Here is a 26,569-nt window from a genome sequence, read left to right as displayed (position 1 = left end):
CTGCCCCAGCACGGCTGGCCCAGAGCAGAGCCCTATTTCAGACCAGCTTTGGCTTCTGCCAAGCTGCTCCACCAACACGTTTATCTGCACTTCACAAGAGTTTTCTCACCAGCGATCACACACGCTATTCATGCAATAAGGGAGGTGAAGGTTACAAAAAATCAACACTTCAACTCCAGAATAAAAAGCAAGTCCTAAAAAAATTCCTCTGCAAAATGGTGGGAGGGGGAATAATTCTCTTGCTCTGCCCCTCGTTAGCAGGAGGCAGCTCTCAAACACATAAATAAGTGCCACTGCCCTTCCAACAGTGCTGCTGTGGGTAATAGCAGGGTCATGTTCCTACTAAGCATCTGTGTAGAAGTCAGTCATCTTGTCTGTCAGGAGAATGGTCTCAGTCTTAAAAAGGCATCTGTCTGCTGCTGTCACGGGGCAGGGAGAGAATAAGAGATAAAAGTTGCAATTTTCAGGGTTTTCCACCCATCCTGAAGGAGGCAGGAAGCAGCAGTTGTATTTTCCCAGCATCACTTAATGCTGAGCAAGGGACTCCCTTCCCCAGACCCCACACACAGACGAACACCCGAAAGCAGACATCCATCCCACGGGACTAACCCTGACAGTTCAGCTCCGCATGCACGTATCCCGCTTGGCATCACCCCAGCACCAGATCCACGCATGCAGGGTAACTCCAGCTACAGCAGCATCCACCACGCTCAGCACCGTCACTAGCACCAGCTGCAAAAACCACGGTCCAACAGGGAGCAGAGCTCCAAAATGCCTAGGCAACATTTAAAGGGAAATTTTAAAAAGTCTATATTATTAAATGAAAGAGCCAGATTGACCAAAAAGCTTGTTCTTGCCATTCAAGAGCTTTGAAACTCTTACCCCAACTACAAAAATCCTGGGTCCTTGTTTTGGAAAGCACAGGAGCGAGTAAGGCGAACAAGAGGAGCTGTGTCTGTGGCTGGCAGAGGAGAGGTTTATGAGAAAGAAAAGGGCTGTTTCATGCCGGTGAAGCAGAGCACAGGGAAGAAACTGCCACAAAGGGACCAGGACGGTGGCTGTCCTGGCACAGGGACACTGATCAGACAAGGCCAAAGGAGGCAGCCCCAGGACCTGTCACCACCAGCATCTTCCCTTCAGCTACCAGCCTGGGCAGCAGCTGGAATTGAAACCACTTCAAAAACAAGATGAGGAATAAGGCCCAAATTGCTCCCAGAAGGGATGGAAGAGCTTGACCACAGAAAGACAGAGAGACATAGCAGTTTGTGGTACCCAGGAGAGGCTCCGTGGTCCAGCGGCCCCTCTCACATGAGAGAGGACATTACAGGGATGCAGCCCTCCCAGGCAGTGGGCTGGGACACCGCTGCCCCATCGTGCTCCGCAGACCAGCAGGCACAGCGGGATTTTCCTGGCTCTCCCTGACAGCTATTTCAGAAAGCCGGTAGCCAGTGTCCCTGCCAGCTCTTTCAAAGCATCGCTGTGCCCAGGCAGCACAAGAGCCCCCCGAGGGACCCTGCCTGCTCTGCTGCTGGAGCAGCAGCCGTCCCCCCTCGCCAGCCAGGGCTGCCGCTCCGCTTTCAGCAGGAGGGGCTGCGGGTGCCAAGGCCCATGAGCAGAACAAGTCCCACTGACAGTCACTGAATGCCACCAGTTGTTCGGTGGCACTGGCCCCGGGAGCAAATCCAAAAATCAGATGGCAACTGGGAACCACAATGTTTCAGTGTCCTAGAGCATTGCACTGCTCAGGGAGAAGGGCTTGCTGTGTGCTGCCTGCAACAAGCCTTGGTTCAGAGGGATGGGAACAAGAGCTGGTGACTTTGCATACCAGGAAAGTCCCCAAGTGCCTCATGAGAGTGGGGAGATCATTGATGAAAAGCCCATTTCTGGGCAAAATTAACACATACAGAGAAAATAACAGTTCAGGCTCATGAGACAGCAAACACCTGTAAGTCCTCTCTTCTGTCTGACACAGCACAGCCCAGAGTGGGAAAGCTGGGACAGGCCTCCTCCAAAACCTCCGCAGAAGCCCTCTAAGGTGACTTTATCCTGCCTCTTCTTTCCTTCTTCTTCAGCCCTTTAAAGTCCCACAGGTGGTGATATCTGGTGACTCTGATTAAGCAGAAACACTGCTCCAGGCTTTCTGTAGGTTTAAAAGAAAGTAAAATTAAATGCTGTAGCATCCCAGCCCTTAGAAGCCAAGCTCATTACAGCAGGTTGCTCTAGCTCCTGGAAAGAGATCACAGCTTTATTTTGTACCTCTTCATCCCAAGTACCCAGACAGCACAGGTAAACCAGCTCTAACACCCAACATAACCCACTCCCTGCCTCCAGAGAGGCTGATGTTTTGGTCCTGAGAGGGCTTATATGGGGCTCAGTGCAGGCAGGGAACTAATTTGCACGCAGCTGCCCCAGTTTAAGGCTCTGCCTTTCCCAACCTCCACTGCTGCTTCTGCAGCTGCACTGGATCAGCAGCCTATGTACTGCACCCTTGATCACAGAGCACAGCCAGCTCCCGTGACGTCTGTACCGGCTCCCTAGGCAGCTGACTTTGCACTGAAGCAGCATAGGGTGCACACATAAGCACAGGACGTGGGGCCACCATGCCAGTAAGGCAACTGAGTGCATCTCACCAGTCCATGCATGAGAAGCTGTGATACATGGGCTTGATCCGTGGTTGAAGGTGCTGGGCAGGATGCAGAGGAGCAAGGAGGACGGGCAGAGGCTGGCCGGCAGCAGCCGGGGCTGCAAGGGAGCCATGGAAGAGGGCTCAGAGTGAAGGGAGGTACGCGATGTGCTCGTGGGGAGACCAGGAAGATCACTGCATGGGAAATGGAGCAGCTGCCAGGTCTGGGATGGCTCAGCGGTCCTCAAATAAAAATGGATCAAAGCTATTAAAGGCTTCTCTGCTTCACTGCTTCACTCTGCTCCTGGGGGGCTTGTTTGAGTGGTGCCTGCTGCCTCCTCACAAACCCTGCAATAACAGGGACGCTTCACTTCTTCCTCCGCTGCCTCCTCCATTTGCAGCCTGTGGTGGCATCTCATCCCAGATAACAGCCAAACCTCCTCCCTTTTGGCCCCTTCCCTTTGGGGTCGTCCCCACCACAGGACCCGGCTGCCTGCCGCTGGCACACGCTGCCTGCAGGGAACAGACCACCCTGCTCTGCCTTGCCAGCCTGCTACCAGCACTGCCTGGGGCTGCCGGGGCATTTCTGCCCTTATTTTTCACAAACCCCATTTTTCCAAGCTAAGGACCAATTCTAGTGACCCTGGCGAGGTAAAGAGCACGACAAGGTGGTGTCAGAAGAGCAGATTCCTGATGGCAGCACTATCCTTGGCCCCTAACATGTAGTCCCTAGTTGTGAAATGGAGTAAATGATGCCACTGCAGCCTGGTGGCTCTAGGACAGCGTGGCACAGTGCCAGAAATAAATATTGTCCCTATTATTCATGTGGCATAAGCCTCCATTTTTGCAAAATGCCATTCTTCAAGGCACTTTAGAGTGTCTTAATGGTCTCTCTGCAGTCTGACAGCAATTTGCTCCAAAACTGCTGGAACCCTTTTGTGCCAGTGACTGATGCTCTTCCCATGCAGTCAGCAGCATCCCCAGAAACAGTGGAGCAGTCTTTCACATCTTCATCAGTGCTACCACACCTCCAGCACAGGGCAAAAATAAGCTCCTGAGACAGGTAAAAAATGGTTTATCCATAGCAACAGCTTAACCGCTGCTAACAACATTGAGGTGGGCAATGCAGGTATTGCCAACAGATAGCAGGGCGAGAATTTGGCTTTATCCTGGCATGCAGCAGCGTTATGTGCTCTGCACATTGCAAGGGACCAGATTAAAAAGCACTGAACTGCAGGTGAGGGTTTCCTTAAGACCAAGGGAAAGCAGCAGGTCCATGAGCACCATGCCGATGGATGGATGCGCTGCTCCGGTTTGTGCTGGGGAGCTGCCGAGAGCCTCCCCATGTCCTTCACAGCGGGATGTCAAGCTTCACAGTCAGCTTGAATGCTGACAAATGAGCCTTGTGCACCGGCTCCCGCGGGGCTGAGCCCTGTCACTGATAGCTGTCATTAATCTGCAGGAAATTTTCGGCTGAGGTCTGGTGCGTTGCACTCCGTCTCCCCGGCCGCGGGGCCCCGTGCAGCCGGGGAGCAGCGTTTGCTCAGCTTCAGTGGGGAGCTCGGCGTGGGTCCCTGCTCCGGGGCTGGTGGCTCCAGCGAGCTCCCCTTCGCATGCTGCTGTTTCCTTGCTGTAGCTTTTTTTGCACTTTTTTCTGGGCAGTCTGTGAAATTGGACTCGATTTGCGAGCTTTCAGGGCCACAGGAGGGCTGCACTTGGCTTCTGGGGCCAGCCCGGCCACAAGGATTTGGGAGGGGAATGGCATTGGTGACAAAGACAGGCAGAGGTCAGTGCAGCACTCATCTGTGTCAAATTGTGTTTTCTTTATGAATAAAATAACAGCAAGCGCTATTTGAAGCATTTGCAATTTTCCACTTGACTAGGCAGCAAAGTGGCCACCTGGCTGGTGCTCGCCGAGAGCCGCACAGGAGCTGCAGTAACGTAAGCCTGGCCCCCTATCCAGACCGAGAGCCCAGCCTCCTTCTGCAAGCCTAAATTTACAAACTGCTGTCATCAAAAGATCCCAGAGGCTGCTGGTTGCTCTCGTGAGAGTGGCCACAAGCATCCACCCTCAGCTCCACTTTAGCCCGAGAAATGCTGCAGACTTGTAGAGGTCAAAAGACCAGTAATGAAACGTTACACCAATAACTTGATATTTCTTAGAGTCCTTTGTAATACGATAGTGAAATCAGCTATGGTTGTGGCCAGGGACCAGGAGTAATACAAGCTCACAGCTTCGCTTGAAAAACCTGCTCACCCCCGGGGAGGTGTGTAGGGAGGGCTGGACAAGGGCGGGCAGCCCGGGACAGGGAGCGATGGGGCTGGGCGCTGGGCTGGAGCGAGCACTGGATGCTGTGGTGGCTCAGAGACCCTGCTGAGACCCCTCCTCATGACAAGGGCAGCACCGCGGCAACAGATTTCATAGCTGCTGGCTTAGGAGCACCGGGATGTGCCTGGACACCGGCTCCTGGGTGCCTGCCAGTCCCGATTGCAAAACCTGCCAAAATAACAGTGTCCCATAATGAGCTGGGAGCAGAGGAATGTGCACAGTCAAGCTCAACAACGGGGACTAACCCTCCCAAACCCAGCATCGCCCTACCCCTGCAAGAGAGAGGAAACTGCAATTTCTCACAACAGCCCCGATAGCAGCTACGTCGTGACTGCCACCGGGAAGGCAGAGCCCAGTCTGCCAGCTCCAGAGGGAGGGACTTGTTGTACTGCCTTTCCTAGCCCTCAAGAAATCTTGGAAATTCATCCAAACTGCAGCTCTTCCTCCAGCCAAGGCCAGCAGGGAATTAGCAGCGATATTAGGTGTTGGGGCATGCTGCTGATCTTCTCTGTGTTTCTCCTTACCAAGAAAATGGTGTCATCTCGGCAAACATGTGCACCAGCTTGCTGAATCAAATGCGCCTCAACACCTCACATGGCAAGATTTTGCAGCAAAACAATCGAGCTGACAGATTTTTGTGCGTCGACATCACAGATGGGAAAAAGTCTTACTAATCCTCAAAAGTTTCTTCCAGTGGATGATTTCACTCAGGGCTCTGGATCAGTCCCAGCTGCTGCAAATGAGCACAGATAGACCAGAATTCAGCAATAACACAGGAGATTTAGGCAACAACCTAGACAGTATCTCAGCATCGAGCAGCATGTAGGAGACATTTTCATACAGAGCACCGGGAGCAGCAAGAGGGTATTTGGGGCTAATTGAAAGCAGTGGTAGAGTACAATTTGGCTAACCTCTAAATCGCATGTTTTGTGGCTTCATCACACATCGAAATGCTGGCTTCGATCTGCCTTGTTCCAGGTCATGACAACTTCTTTCCAGGCCTCTGGGTTAAGCAATAAGACTATTTTAATCAATGGATGTGTTCATTCACCAAACACCGATGTCAGCAGCTGCTACAGCAACTTATGGACAAAGTACCTTTCTCTGAGCCCATCTACTCCCAAATAGGTTGGGTAACTTCCAAGCCTGCTAATGGTGCCTCCCTCCCCAAACCAGGCCTGCAGGAGGTTCACATCAGTTCTCAGCCTGGGTGGCATTTTGCCCACTTTAATACCTCTTTATCACCGTGATCTGACTGCAGCAATTTCTTGCCTAATTTATTAGCTCAGGCCTTGGCTGTAGTGCAATATAGATGCTACGATACTGCACCTTAATGGCATCTGTATTGATCTGAAGCCACCCTCCTCACCCTTTCCGTGGCTCACGCTCTGACCACACTGACGGCTCATTTCCCTAAACTCTTTCATCAAAGCACAAACGTGGTCCAAAATTACCGGCTATCAATTTTGCTGCAAGTAAATATTAGAGTACCCACATGTGGGACAAGTAATGCTGGTTAATGGTTTATACAGGAAGGCTGGCTTTAAGCTGGGGTAGGAGCATTGCACTCCCCGAGCAGGGAGCCGTAGAGGAGGATGCTTGCTTAGAGCCGGTGGTTCAAAGCAGCCTACGCCTGCCAAACTGTCTCCAGGCATTTGCTGCAAGAGCTCTTTGCTGTGCATCAGAGTCAGGGCCGGGAACAGTCCTGCTGGGATATAACGATGCCCAGGATGTTTGGGAGTAGCATAGAACAGTAAAAGTACAATGTGAGACTACTTACTGTTTATACTTTATGCTGCTTTGTCGCATTTAACCTCACTTAATAGCCAGGCTAATTCCAGCTCAAGTGGTAGGTGTCCTCACGGACATGGTCAAAGCAGGCTGGGGATCCCAGGCAGGAGCTGGCCTGCGGGCTGGAAGTGGTACCTGCTCCCATCAGCAGTGTTTCCAGGATCCTCCTCCTCTTGCTGAAGAAATTCCCCGGCCAGGGCCGCTGCGGGCTGGTTGCTGCTGCCACCGATGGAAGCACCCGCCGGGCTTGGGGCAGCTCCTCCTTCATCCGCCTGCCCCACTTGCATCCGTCCTGCTCACCTGCAGAGGGGCATAGTGTTACCGTCCGATGCCAGATTTTATTACTACTTCTTACTCCTGGCAAGATGCAGTCACACTGCACGCAGAAGTGATTTTCACATGGAAGTGGGAGGTTTTGGGAAACAGCAGGGATTTTCCACCCATTTACTGCAATACACCCTCCCCCTTTGAGCCTTCGCTGTGACAAATGAACCCCTCTGACTCCTGGAGTACCTGTCCCCATGCCCAGCTGGGTCGGGGACAGAGTCCCGTCCCCCACTTTGTCCCATGGGGAGCTGGCAAAAGTCTCTATCATCTGGGCAATCATTAACTCCCTCCTGCGAGCCAGGGAGGTGCCAGAAGCCATCCTGCTCTGCAAACACACTAATGGCTTGAGTGGAGATTAGCAGGAGTGTGTTACCAGCCACCCCATGCCACAGAGGTGACGGGGTATCGGGGACCAGGCAGAGCTCTGACCAGCCTACACGTCCCCTGCCCTTGGCTTTGCCACCGCCAAGGTCACCGCCGCGGTGCAACCAGCACGACTTCTTAGGTTGTAGCGGGATTGCATGAAGTTTGTGCTGGGGGCCGGGGCACAGGGAGCGGGAGGGAGGGCTGGGCTGCCCAGCCGGTCCCCACCATCGCGGGCAGCACCTCAGCCAACGTCTAGCATTAACCCAGCGGAGGAAATGTTTAACCAGCCTCCAAGACCTCCCTGCAGCTGGAGGTGAAATGCTGTCTGCCTTCAAGTCCCAGCTGCGGGTGACTTCAGCAGGGCCAGAATTTTGTCTGCAGATCGGGAGCCCGAGCGCGACCGGCAGCGATGCTGCACTCCCAACCCCGTGCTGAGAGTGGAGATTTAATAAAGATACAGGCAGGCAGGGCCAGGCAGAGCTGCCTGCTCCATAATTCACAGCTTGCATCGAGGCTCCCCGGCGCTGCGGCCAGGCGGACAGCAAGCCCGTCTCGGCGGTGGCGTTCTCTCCCTCTCTTTGCATTCATGTCGGGCTGGCTGCATTACACAACCACGGAAAAGCCAGTATTTGTGTTGGGTACTCACTTGACATGTCTGGGGTTTTTTAGCACACAGGAGACGTGTCCACACAAGAAAGCTCCCGGTGCCACAGCAATTGGCTAGAGAAATGACAGCCAGCAGCCAACATCACTAGCAAAGTAACTCAGCAGCTAAAAGTCAATCTAATGTACAGCCCCAGTAATGAGGACCTGGCTGTGGGCTCCCCCAGAGCCATCTTCCCCTTCCCCGCATTCATTAATTAACCGTACAGCCACCCATCAGTGACACTCCGGGTGCACATTCATCACAGCGTTATTTTCTCTTTACGTGCACATTGAATGAAGAAACCATGTCACTTCCTCAGCAGGGCAGAGTCCAAGTCCCACGAAATGAGCCCTCCGTGGCCACACATGCCGGAGAGCTGTGCCGGAGCCGTGCCGGAGCCATGTCAGAGCTGCTTGGCTCTCCTGCCAGCTCCTGGCACAGGGACTCCCCGGGGCTCGCTACTCTGGGGGAGACACCTCCAAACAAGACCCCCGCCTGCGAAACACCTGCAGCGTTCACAGCAACACGGGGCCGTGCAGGGCACAGGAGACGCAATGAGTGGTGCTGGGATGAGCTCCCCGTGTCACCTTCTCCTGGGACACGAAGCCACTTCATAAGAAACACGGGGGCAGTTGGTGAATGACGCAACTCCTTGTCTGCAAGAGCCACTCCACATAAATATCACCCAGCAATCAACCGCCTTCACACAGTAACCTTCAGGGAGCTACAGGGGGAATACAAAGGCTTTTTGTTAATCCCAAAGACTCAGGAGCACAGGGTGAGATTGCTTACTAATTTAGATAGCAAAGAGAATTGTTGTGCAAGGAGCTCCTAGAAAAACAGCTTTGCCATGAAAAGTCCTTTGGTTCAGGACGGGAGGTCCTAAGCACCCCACAAAGCCACTTCCCTGCAGAGAGGAGCCCAGAGGTGCAGGTGGTCAGGCACTAGGGCGTATCAGACAGAAATATGTCCAGAAAATTCAGCAAAAACAAATTTTCTGATTTGTTTTACTCCGTCGAAAGCAGGTGTTGATGGATCACAGCCCTTTTCCAATCCTGCATCTACCAGCCATAACCACACTTACTCGGGAGCTCAAAGCAGGTTTAAATTGATGCTCTTTTCCCCCTTTGACACATCTCCAGTGAACTCACAGACGTGAAGCTCAACACCAAGTGCTGAGCTTTAGCCTGTTCAGAGGCGACCCAAGGGGAGTAGTACAGATGTGCATCCATCTCTTTTTCAGGTCAAAATTGAGCCAAATGTTTTTTTGGAGTGTGCAATGAGCAGCCAGGCTACGGGGCAATGGGCGATGTGAGGGGAATCTGCACGGCCACAAAAAGCTCACGGGGCACACGTGGGCTGTGAGGCAGGTTGCAGTTTGAGCAGGCAAACTGCACATCCTCCCCACTTAAAGCCCTCTCCTCCGCCACAGCCTTGGTCTAGGGGCAAAAGCTGTGTGGGATCTTCAAAACCCTGCCCGTGTCTAACCCACGGCTGGTCGGGACGGGCTGACCGCGCTCACGCAAGCCCACGTACGCACACACCACACACAGGGGAATGCGGACCAGCCTGCCTCTCATCTCCTGCATCTGATGCTCCATGTCAATTAAATGTAACAGCTCCTGGTCAGGAGGTTAAAAAAAATAATAATTTTTTAAGTTTCTAGTAGCAATTGACCAGCAACTCTTACGTTTTATCTCCTGTAACAGAGCAATACCTGTACAGTCCTTTCCCATTTCTCTCTTGTCTTTTCTTCCAGAAGGAATATTCCCTTCAGCCCAAGTGTCCGAGTGGAAGCGGGAAGCCCAGGAGCGGCGGCTCAGGTGAGTGCCAGCAGCCCGTGCTGCCCCACGGGGGGCTTGGCGAGGCGAGCTGGGAGAGGCTGGGGCTCCTGTTCATGCCCGGCACTGCTGAGCCCTTGGCTGGAAAACACGGCTGGGATGGGGGAAAAAATGCTGGGATGTGGAGAGGAGCGAAATGTGGAGAGGTGAAAATAAGTGAATAAGCACCCCTGTGCACATGGCAGGCTGGCTCCTTTCTCCAGACCTTCACGGGGCCAGGAGCATCAGGCCAGGAGGTGGCCGTGCCAGTTTGTGCGCCCGTGGGTGCAGGGGTGCGGGAATGCAGCTCGTACCTGCACCTTGGCGGTGTGCCCGGGCTTCCCTTATCCCCTTCCTCTGGATGGAAATGGTTTCGCCCCATCCCTGTCCACCTCCTGGGATCAAAACGCTGGGCATCTGCAGGCTGGCATGAGGTGACCTGAGCAGAGCCAGACCACAGCGCCCATCTAAGAGCCAAAGGAGCTGCTGGGGTGGTTTAACTCCTTCTCCTCCTTCAGCTTTGCAGCCTCTGGTTTCCCAGGCCGTGGCAATTCGGGGATGGCCGACATGGTACCTCCAACCACAGCAAGGATGGGGACGAGGGGCCCAATCCAGGCAGGGGCTGCATCTCAGCAGGATGAGACCCAGGGCAGCGGGAGCCCAGGGCGGCGATGCAGCGGCACCGCACAGCCCTGGTGCCACCAGGATGCCCGTGGCCCCCGTGCAGGGGCTGCTGCTCCTTCCCGTAGCCCTTACCCACAGGGTGCAGCGGCTGCTCCCCCTGGACCGTGTAGCAGTTAGTAGATGACGGGGTGTTGCAACACGCCAGGGAATAATCACGATAACTCGAGCGGTTGCCCTGGTGCCGGGCTTGGCTGTTGCAGTGGTTGCTAAAGAGAGTGGGCGTGCGGCTTCCTCTGGGGTGATCTGATTTCTCCGGGAGTGTGGTTAAGGCACGCTTAGGAGAAATCGTCCTCCGTGGAGCAGGGACGCGACCTCTCCGACGGCAGCAGCGGCTGTGCTCGGGTGCCTGGGCACGCACGGAGCCGTTTGCTTTGGGGGGAAAATACAATTAGCTTGTTCCTCCGTCCTGGGAAAACATCATCCAGCAATGAAGAGCAAAAGGAGCAAGTTTTCAGGGTGGCAGAGGAACCTTTGGGACTGGCACTGAGGAGCAGGCAAGGCCACCGGCTGCTGCCAGCTGAGCTCCAGCCCTCGGTGGGGTCCCCCTGGGGTGGCAAGAGCAGCGAGGAGGGAGCGCCGGTGCAGCGGCCACCTCCACGTGACCCTCCATCCCCGCTCCCGCTGGAGAGACCTGGCAGGAGCCAGGCAGCTTCGTCGGACCCAGCCAAAAAGTCACGCAGGCGCGAGCACAGCCGGGCAGAAGCGGCAGCCTCAGCCCCCGCAGACCCATGTCGTGGGGCGCGGGGCAGCACCTGCCCCCCCCCGGGCTCCCCAGGGCCACGCTGCGGAAATCAGGTAAGCCCAGGGCTCCCCGAGCCACCCCAGGGGGTCCCCACGTCTCTGCCAGCTCCCTTCTGCGGGGCCGGGCTGCTGAGCCCCCGTGGGATTAGGCTGCGCTGCATACGTATTTATGCACAGGTGACTTTGGACCCTGTTTTAAATTTTATTTGAGATATCATGTTACTTTAATAGTTCCGTAGCTGGTTGAGAAGCTGCCCTTCTGCTTCTGCCTTTCAAAACGGACCCATATTCCACAAGAAATTCCCCAAGCAAACCCATGCTGCAATTCCAACCTTCTTGGAGAGGCACTGAGCTGGACAGGGGGCACTTGCTAATACAATCCCTGCAAATCAACGTGGGAGGATTTTCCCTGCATTCAACAAAATACCTTTGAGCTACCTTAAAACGTTCATTAATGATTGATGTGTGTCTCTATCATAGGCAGGCAAATGCACAGAGGAAATATTTTGTGGGATATTAAAAGTAAGTTTGTGATTATCGAGAAAGACTGCTAAGCATCTGTCACTGCTTAACAAAACTAAACAAGCCGCTCCACATGCCACTTGCAAAAGGCACGGGGCTGACGTCCCTCGGTGATTGCTAACAGACTGGGATCCCAGCCTTGCTATCTTTGCTTATCACAGTCCAAGGTAATTAAATGAAATGATTAACCATCACACCCAGTCCTGCCTGCCTGCAGGCAGAGGGGCGCTTGCTGCTGCCTGGCTGTACAAGCATTTCCATCATTAGCCAAGACAAAACAGGGTACCAGGAACTTCTGCGCACCAGACAGCTCAGCCAGCCCCAAACCTGCTGGGATTTCTCTTCCAAATACGTGTACGTGAGCGCCAAGCTCAGCGGGTGACCGTGGTGACATCGGGGGTCCTTTACATTTAGGGGTGACTGCAGTTGGTGGCATGTGAGCAGCCCAGGCTGTGCCCAGTGCCACTCTGTGCCCCCCTTATGCGGGCGCAGTGCTGGTGTAAGTGGGGGACCCCCAACTCCACGGGCTGCAGTGCTGGCACGGCACTCGGCAAGGGTGGGCAGGGCTGGGGGCACTGGCTGAACTAGGGAAGCTGGCTATGCTGGTGGGAGAATGTTGGCTGTACTGGTGAGGAGCACTGGCTGTACTAGAGGAGAGCACTGGCTGTACTTGTGGGGAGCAATGGCTATACTGGTGGGGAGCTCAGGCTGTACTGGTGGGCAGTCCCATCCCCAGCATGTGCTCAGCAGGGAGGCAGAGGCAGGAACAGCGATGTGTGGCAGCAGGGCCGGGAGCCACAGGGCTATCCATGTCCCCCTGCCCCGTTTACATTCCCATTAGAGTTTTCTTTGCCTTTCCAACCCCGCGACCTCACGGGGTTTATTCCCGAGCGTCAGGGCTGAGCGAAGGCGAGAGAACCCGGGGCGTGCACGCCTGCTGCCCGAGGCAGCCACCCGATAGCTGGGAACCGCTTCCCACAGCAGCCACATCGAGTTACGTTCACCCTATTGCATTATAAATACCAGAATTAGCCTTGCTTAATTATTTAAAACTATAGATTAAAAGCAGACAAAGGCTCTTTGCCTCCTTTCCGGAGCACGTCTATCATTTATCAGTGATACGGTCACCTGGTGACAAGCAAGGGGGAGCGTGCCAGGTCCATCGGTATGAGGAACCAGAGGAGAGGAAAATCACGGTGAGGATGGGAGCTGGTACCATCTCGCCCAGGGAGGGGAACGATTAGCATCTGCCAATATTTGGGCTTGCCATGTTATTATTATTATTATTATTATCATCATCATCATCATCATCATCATCATCATTACTATTAACATTGTCATCATCCATCACCAGGGCAGTAAGCCACAACAGTCATTAAGCTAATGTGAGGGAACAACAGGTTTTTCATTCCAGGCTTGGCTGCGTAACACATGTGGATAAGTTGGGGTGTTAAGCTGCATTTTGCGGGCTCTGCTGCAGAGACTTGCTGGCCATTGGGCTTCTAGCCACTGAGAGCCCGAAGCCTCCGCTCCGCATGGGGCAGCACCCACATCTCACCCACTAAAGCAGGCACCCGGGTGCCTCGCTCCACCCAACCACACAGAAAGTGGCTTTCAAAAGCAAGTGCATGGCTTCGCTCGTCCTCCTGGCAGCAGATCCTCCCCAACGCAGTCAATGCCCAAAAACTGCTCTCACCACGCAAAGCTTTGGGGCTCACGGAGACCGACACGCAGTTGTTCCCCTGCCCCACGATGCCGACCCCAGCTATTCTGTGTTTCTAAAATACAATTAATTCATGTTAGGAAAATCATGCAAATTAGCAAATGCCAGGAATTCAAGAATCCAAAAAAAAAGACAAACTTTCAGCTTAATTACTTACTTATGACTTAACATAAAGCATGACCTCTTCTGCCACCACACTCTCATGGGAAAAGGTGTAGGGCCAAACTCCAGCTCCACTTCAGACAGTGGAAATGCATTGACTGAAATTTCATGCTCTAAAATGAAAAAAAAAAAAAACCTAACTTCTGGTTTACAGGTAGAAGTGTGTGTGTACCGGTGCTTAAAAGGAACTGAGGCTAGTTTAAAGATCCCCTGCACCTCCACCTGCACGTGCAAACCCTTGCAGGGTGTGAGGACAGGCTCGCCCCTCTCAGCCTTCCCGAGGAGGGGTGTGAGGGATGGTACCGTCATCCCGGGGAAAGGAGGGCTCCCGGGGAGCGGATGCCATCGGGGACCATAGCCCAGAAACGGGAAGGTTCTCCCCATGACTGCAGCTAAATGTGTCAGAAACTCACATTATTTCCCAGGCTCAGGTTACTTCTGTAAATAGTTTTAAACTAGCTCTGCTGACCGTAGTGAGTGTGTTGGTTTTGCAGTCCCTTACTTGCGGGATGTGTATGACCAGCTTCTTTCAGCAGCCCTTCATTAACCTGTCAGTTCTTTAAAAAAGAGGTATTCATGAATAAACTCCAGGCATCCAGAAAACCAGAGGTTCTTCTCTGTAGCCACAGTTTTAAGTGATCATTTCTGCCCAGGAAAGGGTCCCTTGGGTCAGTGGCTTTACAAACCCAGATCCAGGGCTCTGACCCTGGCCATCCTGAGGTTTTTGCCCAGTCTCATCTCTTCTACCAAGTAACAGGGTTTCACAGAATTACAAATAGCAATATCCTCTGAGCGTGGATCCCATTCCCAGAATAATGCCTTCTGACTGTTTTTACATGGATGGCATTTCAGAGAGGCCCATTTGCTGCCCAGAAAGGGATGCCCATATAATATTTTTAACAAGAGCAGTTTGGTCATCATCTGCCCCTATTGGCAAACCTCCCCTGAGATGCTCTAGTTGGAAAATCAGTTCTCAAATGACACAGACAGCAGAAATAAAAGACTGCAAACTCCGTTTGCTTTATAGATTTCAGCTAAAGCTAGACACTGACCTGCGCTGCAGAACACAGCCCTGACAGCTTTGCGGGTTAAGGACAGTGAGAACCAACAGGGCAGCATCGCATGGGGCAGGGCACGCTGCAGAGCGGGGCTGCCTACGGCGCTGAAGGAGGAGAAACTCGGTTTGCAGGCGGTGTGGAAAAGGGACGAGGGATGCACAGGGGAAGGGCGAGCGGGTCGCAGGGCGGCAGGACATCGAGGAGAGCTTGGCAAAGCAAAAGTCAAGGGGGAGGAGGCATTTCACATGAAAACCTGCAAAAAGCAGCCAAACACTGGTGTCCTGCTGCACCCTCCATTCTCCTATATAGTCGCAAGTCGAGAGGTGCTGGGTAGGAGCCCAGACCTCCACCCTACAGCTTTCTAAACCCAACAGCTATGGATTGATTTTCTTTTCAGTCTCTTTTGTTTTTCCCCTTGTGAAGAACTGCGGGAGCCATGCAGGCAGCTGTAAGCAGAGCTGCACCCCTTGGGTTACCTGCCCTTTCCAGGGCCATTAATCCCCTTAACATTCCTGGGGATTATTTCCATCCTAACAGGACGGTGAAGCCGGCTGCCAGCGGCAGCGCAGGGAGCAGCACATGGCACGAGGTCCCGACGTGGAGGGGCTCACAGGGCAACCCACCATGGAGAGACAAGTCACTTAATCCTAAATAAATGCTCTGTGAAGGGCATCTCCTCCAAGCGAGGGAAAACCAAAAAGCAGTAGCAGCAAAGGGAGGCACAGCTCAGCTCCGGCTGCAGCTGAGCCCCAGTATCCTATGCCCGTCCCTGGGCATGAGCCAGTCCTCCCCCTCCTCCTCCTCCTCCTCCTCCTCCTCTTCCTCCTCTTCCTCCTCTCCAGGAGCAGGCTCAAACCTTTCTCCTTGCCCTGGGCTGCACAAAAGCCACTCAGCACCCCAAGCAGCACACCACATTTTATGCTTCTAGTGGGGTATATTTAATGTATCATTTGCAACATTCAGGTTTTCAAAGTCGTTTAATGTTGCACCAAAACTGCCTGATATCCTGTTCCCTAAAAGATTGGGGCTGAGCATAATCAGGGGTGGAAACAATTTGCCCCAGGATTGCAGACTAATGATTTCATCACAAGTCTCCCAGGAACTGGGGGATTTATAAGCATTTCCAGGTAGTCGGAGCAGGAATTTGGGCTTTGCTTTAGGTCAGAACAGACCAAGATTTTAAAATGTCATTTTTCTCCTCCAGCCAGTCCCGCTCCCTGGGACAGGAGGGTGGTTGGTCTCTGGGCCATCTCAAAGATGCTGAATATTCCCTGTGGGGTCTCCTAGAAAACTAATCAAGACTGGGAGCTCGTTTCACAGCTACAGTTGGGAGAGGAGAGAACGTGAAGTCTAAGCATCTGCCAGTGGTCCTGGCCGCCTCATCCAGGCAGCCTTGCTTTTTACTTGCAGAAAAGTCGCTTGGAAACGTACCTTTCCTAGAAAGCCTCAGGCTTCTAGAAATGAGGAAAGGGAAAATATTTAAAAGCAAGCAAAAGACTGAGTACCTCCAAGCAAACACAGCTACTTTTTATAAGCAACACTCCAAAGCAGATCTATTTAAAAGGTCACGCTGTCTTTCTGAGTACAGCAGAGGGTATTAAAATGCACATGTATTTTTTTGTTTATATCTTGCCAAGAACAATATAAAAATGTCTAACACCTTTTGCTGATTTATGACGGTGGCCAAGGAGGTGCCAGAGCAGAGCCTTGTTCATTGATCTACGGCTGAATCATGCAAAAACAGACATCCTGCTGTAAATCCACTGCAGAGACCTGGCTTGATTTATACCTCCAACACTATAAATAATGACAAAAAGCAGCCTGATAGCAGTCTGTCTCCCCTTACACGGACATGAATTACATCAGGTCTTGAAGATGACAGATCTACTCCACGAGAAACATTTTGCACTGGGTCCCTATCTGCCAACCTGCAGGAGAAAGAATGCCCCGTCCTTCCTCCCAGCATAACCCCAAGCTGTGTTTCAGACGCACCCATATTTTTATATTCTCATTTTTCTTTTTCTGCTCAATGCAAATGAAGACATTCCTTGAATTGTTCCAGACTAAGGCCTTCTGAAGGTTTAACGTGTTACTCTTGTAGTGAGGTTCAAGGCTCCTTCCAGTCCCAGTCAGGGACAAGGTCAGCGCTTTGACTTTGTCCCTGGGGCAGCAGTACGGACACCCACTGGAAGCCAAACCCTCCAGGTCGGTGTCTGCACACCCCTAGGCACATCTATCCCAGTGAAAACCAAGCTCAGAGCTACCTGCTGTGTCCTGGCCCCCGCAGTATTGTGCAGGCAAATTGCACTCATTGTAAGGACTTTTGCATGCTGATTTCACAGCCTGGCCAGAAATGCTTCCAGTCCCTTTCAGTTCCTCCCACTCCTTCCTTCCCAGTATTTTCTTCATTTCTGCTAGTTTCAGGGAAAAAAGTTCCCCATCTGCCTTCAGTAAATAGGGTGATAAACTGCTGCTTCTTTGCAAGCCTCAGCCATGCAACGTTAGATTGCTGCAGTCTGGAAATAACCACATGAGCCAATTCAAAACCTCCAGGCTCGCCACGGTGCTTCCCCAAAATGCTGCATAAGCAGGGGGTCCCCCAAGGTTTGGGGGGGGGGCCTTCCCTGATCATCCTGGGTGTCTGGGGGGTGGAAACACCACAGGACCAAACTGAAGGGCTGGGTGACACCATGCAATAGGGTTGTATGCTTCTGGGCATTAGCCCTATGTGGATGTGGGGACAGCCTGCCCCAAGCGAATCTCCTGGGATCTGGGTCTTGGAGGTAGGGAATAAGGGATTCTCACTCCTGAGTTGCAAAAGAAAACCAGAGGCAGGGAGAAAACAGTACTTTACAAGTAACAGTGCTGTACCGGTGCTCCAAGAGCTAGTACAGCTTAGCGGCAGGGCCTCAGAGCTACTTGGTATAGAAAAAAACTACCAAAGTCACTAGAGTTACAGCCATTTACAGCATCCAGGTTGGTCCTTCAGGCTTGGTTGGCCACATAATCCTTCCACGCTCACTGCTCGCTGCATTATCCCCTAGCAGAGCACAACAGGCGGATTTAAGATGGACAAATCCAAGATCAACTCTGGTCTAAACGACAGCTCAGGAAGAGTGGGAAAAGGGTGACAGGACGACACAGTGACACTGAGGCTAGTCTGTTAGTACAGCTGTCCAAAAACGGTGTTTCCATTAAAAACACCTGGCATTTTATTTAAGTTACCCCATGGAGAGACTTTTTTGTTTGAAGAATGAAGACATTGCTTTGCCATTTGGAAATGGGAACCCACCCATTTCATTCATGCCAAAACAAACCTTTGCTTTTGTACCTTCCTTCCTTGTCTTTTGTCTGCCTCTGTCTGACCAAAAAAGGGAAGAAGTAGAAGAAGAAAAAAACCAAAGCAATTTTACCCCAGTGAAAACCCGACGTGTTTTCTCATAGTTCAAAACCTGGATTTTGTTTGATAAAAATTATCCATGAAATTGTGCTGCCTTAACCCTCGGCTGTTCTTCAGTCCCTGCATCTCTCTGGAAGACAACGTTGAGCCCCCAGTTTCAGCCTGCGGAGTCCGGCCCCGCAGGGCTTTGAGTCAGCCTGGCACTTGCCATCAAACATCAAACCACGCCACCTTCCCTTCTGCCAGCAGTGATTTATGATCCTAGAGGAAAATAATTCGATACAAGAAATCACTGGTTCCAGCTTCCAAGCGCCCTTTAAATATGTACCGAACTATTCACCCCAATTACACTCATGTAATGGGCTCTGATTTGTTTTCCTTTGTTCCCAAAGCAGTAGGGCACTGGCCACATTAACATTCAACGAGAAGTTGTTTGATATTGAATCATTTCTTCAGCAGTATTATTCCTTACACAATTCTGTTTGATTGCAATCCACTTTACGTTTGATAAGTACTTACTGACTATGAAAGAATGCCTTAGCCTGTTTTCTCTTGCCTTTTTTATTGATTTCTCTTTTAAAAGAGTTTTATTCCTTTTATACATGAGATTGCAACAAGAGCGAGAGGCAGCATTACTGAACAACTGTTTTCCTTGCTGCTCCACCAACCCCTATAACTTCACACTAGGCCCCCAAAAATACTGTAATAACGAGACACTTAGAGACATGGAGCTGCCTACACCCTTTTCCTGGGACTTTTTGTTCTTACTGGTAAAATTCCAAATTGCTCAAGTGAATAGTCAGGAATAAATTGCTCTTTCTGAGCCCCTGATTAGACCGTACACTGAATAATTGTAGGCAGCCCCACTGTGCTCCGCATTTAAAGACACAGCCCGCCACATGCAGTTTGTCTTATAACTTGTGCTTTGCACTCACTTTGTATAGGGTTTTCTGTAAAGGAGGAACATAGAGCACGTGGAAAATACCAACAGTGAACCTGCAGTTTGCCTGAAATCCAAGCTGCCATCACTTCCAAAAAAGTGGGCTCTTGTTCTTACATCCAGAACATACAAATTATTACAGCACGATCACATACTGCATGGGCGAATTATGCTTTTCTCGGCATTGGGCTCGATCCTGATTATCAGGCCAGCAGGGTATCAGCAAGATCTTTCCTTGACAAAAGGTTTCAGATACAGCAGCACTTCCTCAGGCCCGTGTTTCGGAAGCCCCTCAAATCCCACAGCATCCCCTTGTGCTAAGGGACCGACGGCCTCGGCCAGGACGACCAAAGCAGCAGCTCAGCACAGTCCACATCCATGGCTGTTTCCAGTTTTAGTTAGACCTAGCTTGCATTAATTAATCCTTGGCACTAAATGCTGCAGCCACTGAAGCAAGTGGCTGGCAAGTAATTTAAGTGATCTAATTCGTATGTGTCTCATCAACAACTGAAAGGGAGTATTTTTTAAAACCTCTAAAAAACCCGCACCAGCCCATGGAGACATGTGCACGCTGACGCGGGTGTCGAGCAGCCGGGGCAGGCACCATCCCTTCTCCTCTGTCTTGCCCAGGGGAGGAGAGCTCCAGCAGGTTCCACACCGCATCAGGGTGAGCCTTCTCATGCAAACACCTCTTTTCTTTTCCAGCATCGATGTACACTGAAATACAGCGGGAGCGACCGGACAGTGGGAATATCCTGACTCACCCAGACTACATAGATGGAAACCCAGACCTCATCAAACCTAAAAAGCTCCTAAATCCTGTCAAAGCCTCGAAGAGCCACCAAGAGCTGCACAGAGAGCTGTTGATGAACCACAGAAGGTAAGAGGAGGTCGCAGCCTGCCGCTGGAGCAGTCCGAGAGGTGCTGAGCCGTCGGAGCTCAGCAGCCGAGACACAAGTGCCAGCGACAGCCTGTGAGTGGGAAGGGCACGAGAAATCCCCTCACTTGCAAATGAACACCACGTAAAACTTGCTGTAGTCCTCTTTTCTCTGACGCAATGGTTTCTTTTAAAACAACAGCAGAATGAAAAGCCCCCTGCTCTGCCATCCTGAAGCATCGGGTAGCACTTTTTGGAGCTGCTTGCTATTTCCACCCACCTCAGGCCACAAGCACTGGAAGATGCGAGGCATCCCTACAGCCCCCTTCTCAGTGTCCCACATGTGCTTTCTCCCTGGTCCTGGTTCTTCTGTCGCCGTCACTGACCTGCCAAGTCCCCAGCAATGTGCAGCCTTCCTGTGTGCTTTAAGGTCAATCCAGAGGCAGTAAGAGCTGCAGGCTGGATGGAGCCATTGAAAGCTGGGATAACATCAGTGCGAGATCTTCCGTACAAGGAAAAGGCTAATCACTGTCTCCCTAAAAATCAAAGGAGCAAAGATAGGCTAGAATTTACATTCTTGATTTCCTACCCCATCACCCCAATTTAACTCTTTGGGGGTACATATACAACATCAGGATAACGACACCAGGGACTGAGAACCTATAACACACCATTCCTTCGCGGCAACAGTCTGAACATCAATGCAATAAAAGCGTATTCAGTTCAGAGCCTTTTTAACACAGCAAGAAATCTGTTGGCTTTATATTGACATTTTCTGAATACCCTGAAATATTCTGACATGATAGCACTTTGACCATCTAATTAAAAGCAGCACAGCTTCTGTTCAAAAGGACTATAGTCATTACGAGAACCAGACACATATATTAATTCGGCAAACAATCAAGCCTGCCAGCGGGGTGCATTAATCAATACTTGCACTGGCTGGGCTTGGGTTTGATTTGATTTTCACAGAATCAGAAGATTTGCAGGGACCATGCCCAGGCCATTCTCCAGCGTCGAGGCAGAGGTAACCATACCAGCCAGGTATTTTTAAAACTCTCTGGTTATGGAGTGACCATATCCTGCCTAGTGATACCGCTCAGTTTAAAGGCTCACCCGCCAGCATTGCCTTTGATCTGGCAGAATGTCATTCCAGTCTAACCACAATGGACCAAAGCATCAAGAAATTCCTGCAACAGAGGTAGCAGAGACAAACAGTGGCAGACAGGGTACAGACCCCATGGCTCCAGGCTGAGCTGATTCAAACTGGCAAATACAAAGTGCATCATCACTTTGTACTCAAGTCCTATGCCTGCCACCATGACGTATCCACATGTACCATCAGATGTTGTCAGGAAGCAGCCCCATCACATCCTTACCCCTCTCAGTCATAGAATCATAGAATCATTAAGGTTGGAAAAGACCTCTGAGATCATCGAGTCCAACCATCAACCTAACTGCCAGGTCCACCTCTAAACCGTGTCCCTAAGCACCACATCCACATGGTTTTTGAGCACTTCCAGGGACTGTGGTTGCACCACTTCCCTGGGCAGTCTGTTCCAATGCCTGACCACTCCCTCTGTGAAGAAATTTTTCCTAGTATCTAATCTAAATCTCCCCTGGTACAACTTGAGGCCATTTCCTCTCGTCCTGTTGTTTGCTACCTGGGAGAAGAGACCAGCTCCCACCTGGCTACAGCCTCCTTTCAGGCAGTTGTAGAGAGCGATAAGGTCTCCCCTCAGCCTCCTCTTCTCCAGGCTGAACAACCCCAGCTCCCTCAGCCCCTCCTCATAAGCCTTGTGCTCCAGCCCCTTCCCCAGCTTCGTTGCCCTTCTCTGGCCACGCTCCAGCCCCTCCATGTCCTTCTTGTGGTGAGGGGCCCAACACTGAACACAGCACTCGAGGGGCAGCCTCACCAGTGCCGAGTACAGGAGGACAATCACTGCCCTGGTCCTGCTGGCCACACTATTTCTGATACAAGCCAGGATGCCATTGGCCCTCTTGGCCACCTGAGCACACTGCTGGCTCATGTTCAGGTGGCTGTCAACCAACACCCCCAGGTCCTTTCCCGCCAGGCAGCTCTCCAGCCACTCCTCCCCCAGCCTGTAGCGTTGCGTGGGGTTGCTGTGACCCAAGTGCAGGACCCAGCACTGAGCCTTGTTGAACCTTGTTGAGTCCTGTACATTTCAGGCATCAATTTAAACCTGCTTTGGCTCTGGCCTCCCAAATATTTTTCAGCAAATATATGAAACAAACCCTACTGCAAACAATAATCTATTGTTGTTGGTTTCTTGTCACTCTTGAATCCACCAGTTTTGCTTCCTGCTACATGTTACTGTAGGGTGAGAGAGGTGAGAAGGGAAGAGAGAAGGATCTACGACTTGCTCCTGTTTCTGCTTTGCTGTTGGTTTTTCCCCTTAAGCAGCAGGGAGAAGCAACTCACATCAGGAGCTTGTGCAACAAAACCCTTATCTTAGTCAACACCTCTGGGTACTAACAACACAGGCTGATTAAATCAAAGAGTAACAAATCCACAGGCAACATTTCAAGCTGTGTCTCCAGCAAGCCAAGGCAGGTTTTCTCTCTCTCAAGCCTTGGGAAAAGCACCTCTGCAACATCTGAGTTCTTCCTGACTTGAAAAAACATCATCATATCTCTAGGGCCAATACTACGGCTACCTTCGCTGATGCTGCCATGAACTTTGTCCCACCATAAAGCAAAAACCAGAAATGACAACAGGAAGCATCGTTAAACGTGGCACTGGAAGGATGCAAGCACTGGTCCCCAGCCATGTTGTGATAGCACAGAGGTTTGCTGCATCTGGAGACCATTTCCCTCTCCTGCCGGCCAGTTCAGTTTCTCATGATGTGAGACACCACCTCAGTGTCCACCACCCTGCCAAGGAAGCTCAGTAGTCCACAGGGTTTGATGTCTCTGCTTTCAAACGACCTTAGCAGAAACCAACCAGCCTTTGGTCAACAGAAACCTCCCAGTTCTGAAGATGAACTTTGCATTAATAGTGCGCGCTGACCTGCCATGCCCTGGGCAAGCCCTTCGCACAGACATGGGGAAGCACCCTCCTCTCCTCAAAACAGACCTTCACCCACAGGAACACCAAACACCCCACATTTTACAATGGGACTTGTAAATACTCTCAGCCCATTGATTTAAACAAGAGTTAAACCCAGCCCACGAAAGCGGTCAGGCCCCACTCCTCCTCTGTGTGACAGCTACGAGGGCTTCAACTCCTTCTCCTCAAAAATACAACTTCAGTCAACGACTTCTAGTTCTGTATTTTCTTGCAAGATTACTTACATTCCAGCTGCTATTGCAGAAGACAGTCTGCGTAAATGCGGCCTCGACCACTTCTTAATAATCTGTTCTTCAGTGACACAAAACTCTGTGCAGTTGCAAAAAAGCCTCCTGAAATTCAGCAAATGTTCAACTTCCCAGTAGCTCCAGGATTTTGCCCCCCTCTGACAAGGACTCGGCGGGGCAGGGAGTCACTGCTTTTACTGATTTAACCAGGAAGCTGACAGATTTTATGAAGGCAGATTCCTTATGGCACGGAGGTGATGAGCTGGTCAAACCACTATCCTGGAAGGGCAGGAACCATCCCATGACCACATCTGGACTTGTTCTGCATTCACCCATAGCCCTGCACGTCCATAACTACTCCCATGCTTCTAGGGGGGCAGAAGCTGGTGGGAAGGTGGCCTGGGTCAGCTGCAGAAGGTAAATCTTAGTGTCTAAATTCAGGCATGGCAATATTCAAAGTGTTAGATTTCTGAAATTTATTTGGAGAACTTCTTTCATCTCTTTACCACGTATTTATGCCTTGCCTGCATGTCCTTGCCACGTCTCCTTTCCCGTGATCCCACCCCTCACAGAACAGGGCTTGGAGCAGCCCTGCTTCATCTGAGATGCTTCGGGCGGCTGAAGGGGAGCCAGGCGCCTGCGCCACCGGCAAATGCTCTGGTTTCCAGGAGAAAAGGACATTTCATTTTGCCCTCTTAACCCAAACTCTCCATGTCAGCAGGGGGACCGCTAGCCCTCAGCTCTGAAGCAATGCTGGGATGCAGCAGGGAGGAAACAAGCTGCCAGGACAATTATTGCAGATCAATGACTACCCCTGCTGGCGGAAAAAACATCGTCATCATTTAAAATGCCCTCAATGCTGCTGAAGCGGTCACTGACATAATTAAAACTAGTAACAGCAAGAGCCAACGGAAGGTCCCATTTCCATACCCAACCCAGAAAGCTGGAGCACTTCAGTGTAATGGGATTAGCAAAACTTCCAGCGCCACAAGCCCCAGACACGGACAGCAAACGCCGTGCCCACCCGAGGCAGGCAGCCCAAGGCACCGTCCCGCAGTAAGGTGCTCCTGGTAACGCCCTCAAAGCCTTGTGGATGGATTTGTGGACCAGGACTGGCTTGTGGACCAGGTCTCCCATGTTTCCATTTAGGATCGAAAAGAGTTTTGGAGTTACCAGGCTGGCAGCGGTTACACCCCAGGGTGTAGGCGCTCCAGCCCTGATTTATCTGCTTTTTATCCACAGAGGCTTGGGTGTGGAGAGCAAGCCAGAGCTGCAGCGGGTACTCGAGCACCGAAGGCGAAATCAGCTCATCAGACAGAAGAAGGAAGAGGAAGAGGCAAAGAAATTGCAGTCGCCTTTTGAAAAAGAGCTATTAAAGAGGCACCAGAGGCTGGATCAGGTAGAATTGAGTTTTTGGTCATCCCCGGGTTATCCTAACCACCCCGCACGAGGCACAGACCACAGGGGAGACGGGTGGGCTGAGGCTCAACCCAAGGTATAGCGTTGCTACCCCTCCGTAAAACAGGAGCCACGGTATATCCTTCACTGCTGCTCCATGCAGCTGCAGCACCCTCATCCTCACACTGGGATTCTCCTCATTCATACCACCTTGCCCAGGACCACTGCCATGCACCACTGGCCCTGGGTCTCCTCTGGGTCCCATGTGGTGTCCTTGGGGCGTGCTTTCCAGTTCAAAGCACCCCAAATAGCATGGGGGTTGTTGCAGCACCCTCCACAGGGGTGCTCAGGACCCTGGGGTGCAGGGTGAGAGGCTGCAGAAGTGCTGGAAGGTGCAAACCCTGCTGCAATCACACCCAAGCTGCTTTTGGGAGCAGTTCCTGGCATGTACTCTGGCCAAAAATATGCCTGGGTAGAGCAATATTCAGCACGGGCACTTGTCAGCAGCACAGCCATGCCCCGGGTGCTCTCTGCGCCTGCCCCCTTACCCAAACCAGTGCAAGCAGCGAGTCAGCTTGTTGCCACTGAAAAGAAAGTCATTCCCTGTCCTACTTGCCAGTATTTGCACTGCAAATGGATGAAACTAGTTTATTTAATTAATGACGCAACAGCTCCCTTGCAATAATACCAGCCAAGCCAAGATCACTTGAAAATCAAAGCCCAGCACACTCACAGAAGAGCTGGGAATATGAAACAAGGTTGTTTAGGACAGATCCATGAAGACTTCCCATATAAAAGTGAGGGAGTACAACGACTTACCCCCCCTTAGACGATAACCTAATGCTGAGAGCTTTTCCCAGGCTCACTGGCCTCCTTTGTTGGGAAGGTTTCAAGCCTCCTCCTCCCTCCTCCATGCCAGGTCTGAAGTGAAGCACTCCCCTGCTTTTCTGCTGGAGACATTCCTCCCTAGAGGACAAAAAGAAAAATGTTTCAGTTGGCCAGAGAAAGAGACATGGGGTGAACGTGGCTCTGGTGTAATGGTTTGGAAAAAGAGAGCACTGACACATGCACTACACACTCATTCAGCTTTGGGCAATAATAACTGGACAGCCAGCAATAATGAAGCCCACTGTTTTAATGTAGCTAATGCACTTTTGTCCATTTGCATGCACAGATAATGGTGACTCTTCTTTCTTACAGCTGGAGAAGGAGCAGGAGAAGCAGGAAGACCATGCACCAGAATTCATTAAAGTCAAGGAAAACCTGAGAAGAACATCGACGGTGACTGGGGATGAGAAAGCAGCGTAGCTTCTGCCAAAACTCAACAGGGATCCTACCAAGGCCGGCGCTAACACATACACGCTGACATCTCTGTACATGGTGGACATTCACAGCCACAGCGTTGGGGCTACTTAACGGTTATTAACACTTGCTCCAGTAGAAGGCACAAAAAAGGTTTTCCCAGCCCAGGAAAGTGTCACTGTGGAAAAGGTGCAGTATTCACCGAAGAAGTACTCACATGAAGAGAAGCAGAGAGAAATGATGTGATTTTCCCCCCAGATTGTGGGTTCACGCTAACCTCCAGCTAACTCTTGGTTAACCCTTGAGACACAGCAACCGTTTAAGGCAGGGAACTCTGTGGAGGGATGGGTTGGGGGACCCCTGCTTCTTGCTGGAGGCAGGCTCGCCAGGCACGGGGTGGCAGGAAGGGACCTGCAGCTCTGGAGAACCTCCTGGAAACTGGCCTGGTAACTAAAAGGGACAATCTACGTATTACTGAGACCATAACAGCTTTCCAAGGGTCACTGGTATTGCACCAGTGTGCGAGTCAAGCCTGGCTGAGG

At 51.6% G+C, this 26,569-nt stretch overlaps 1 protein-coding gene across 1 annotated transcript in view; it reads left to right on the top strand.

Moving 5' to 3' along the window:
* The window catches only part of FAM107A (family with sequence similarity 107 member A), a gene marked incomplete at both ends in the record, with an annotated part of 29,219 nt that extends 3,186 nt beyond the window's left edge, over positions 1 to 26,033 (top strand). The window contains 4 exons of the mRNA XM_082321019.1: positions 9,842 to 9,905; positions 19,838 to 20,012; positions 24,570 to 24,726; positions 25,926 to 26,033. Coding sequence (XP_082177145.1) covers positions 9,842 to 9,905; positions 19,838 to 20,012; positions 24,570 to 24,726; positions 25,926 to 26,033 — 504 coding nt within the window. The remainder of the gene's footprint in view (positions 1 to 9,841; positions 9,906 to 19,837; positions 20,013 to 24,569; positions 24,727 to 25,925) is intronic.
* Between the last annotated feature and the right edge of the window lie 536 nt (positions 26,034 to 26,569).

This window comes from Platalea leucorodia, assembly GCF_965183815.1.
Source record: "Platalea leucorodia genome assembly, chromosome: 9".
Lineage (NCBI taxonomy): Eukaryota > Metazoa > Chordata > Aves > Pelecaniformes > Threskiornithidae > Platalea > Platalea leucorodia.
This window is presented reverse-complemented; position numbering and strand designations above follow the sequence as displayed.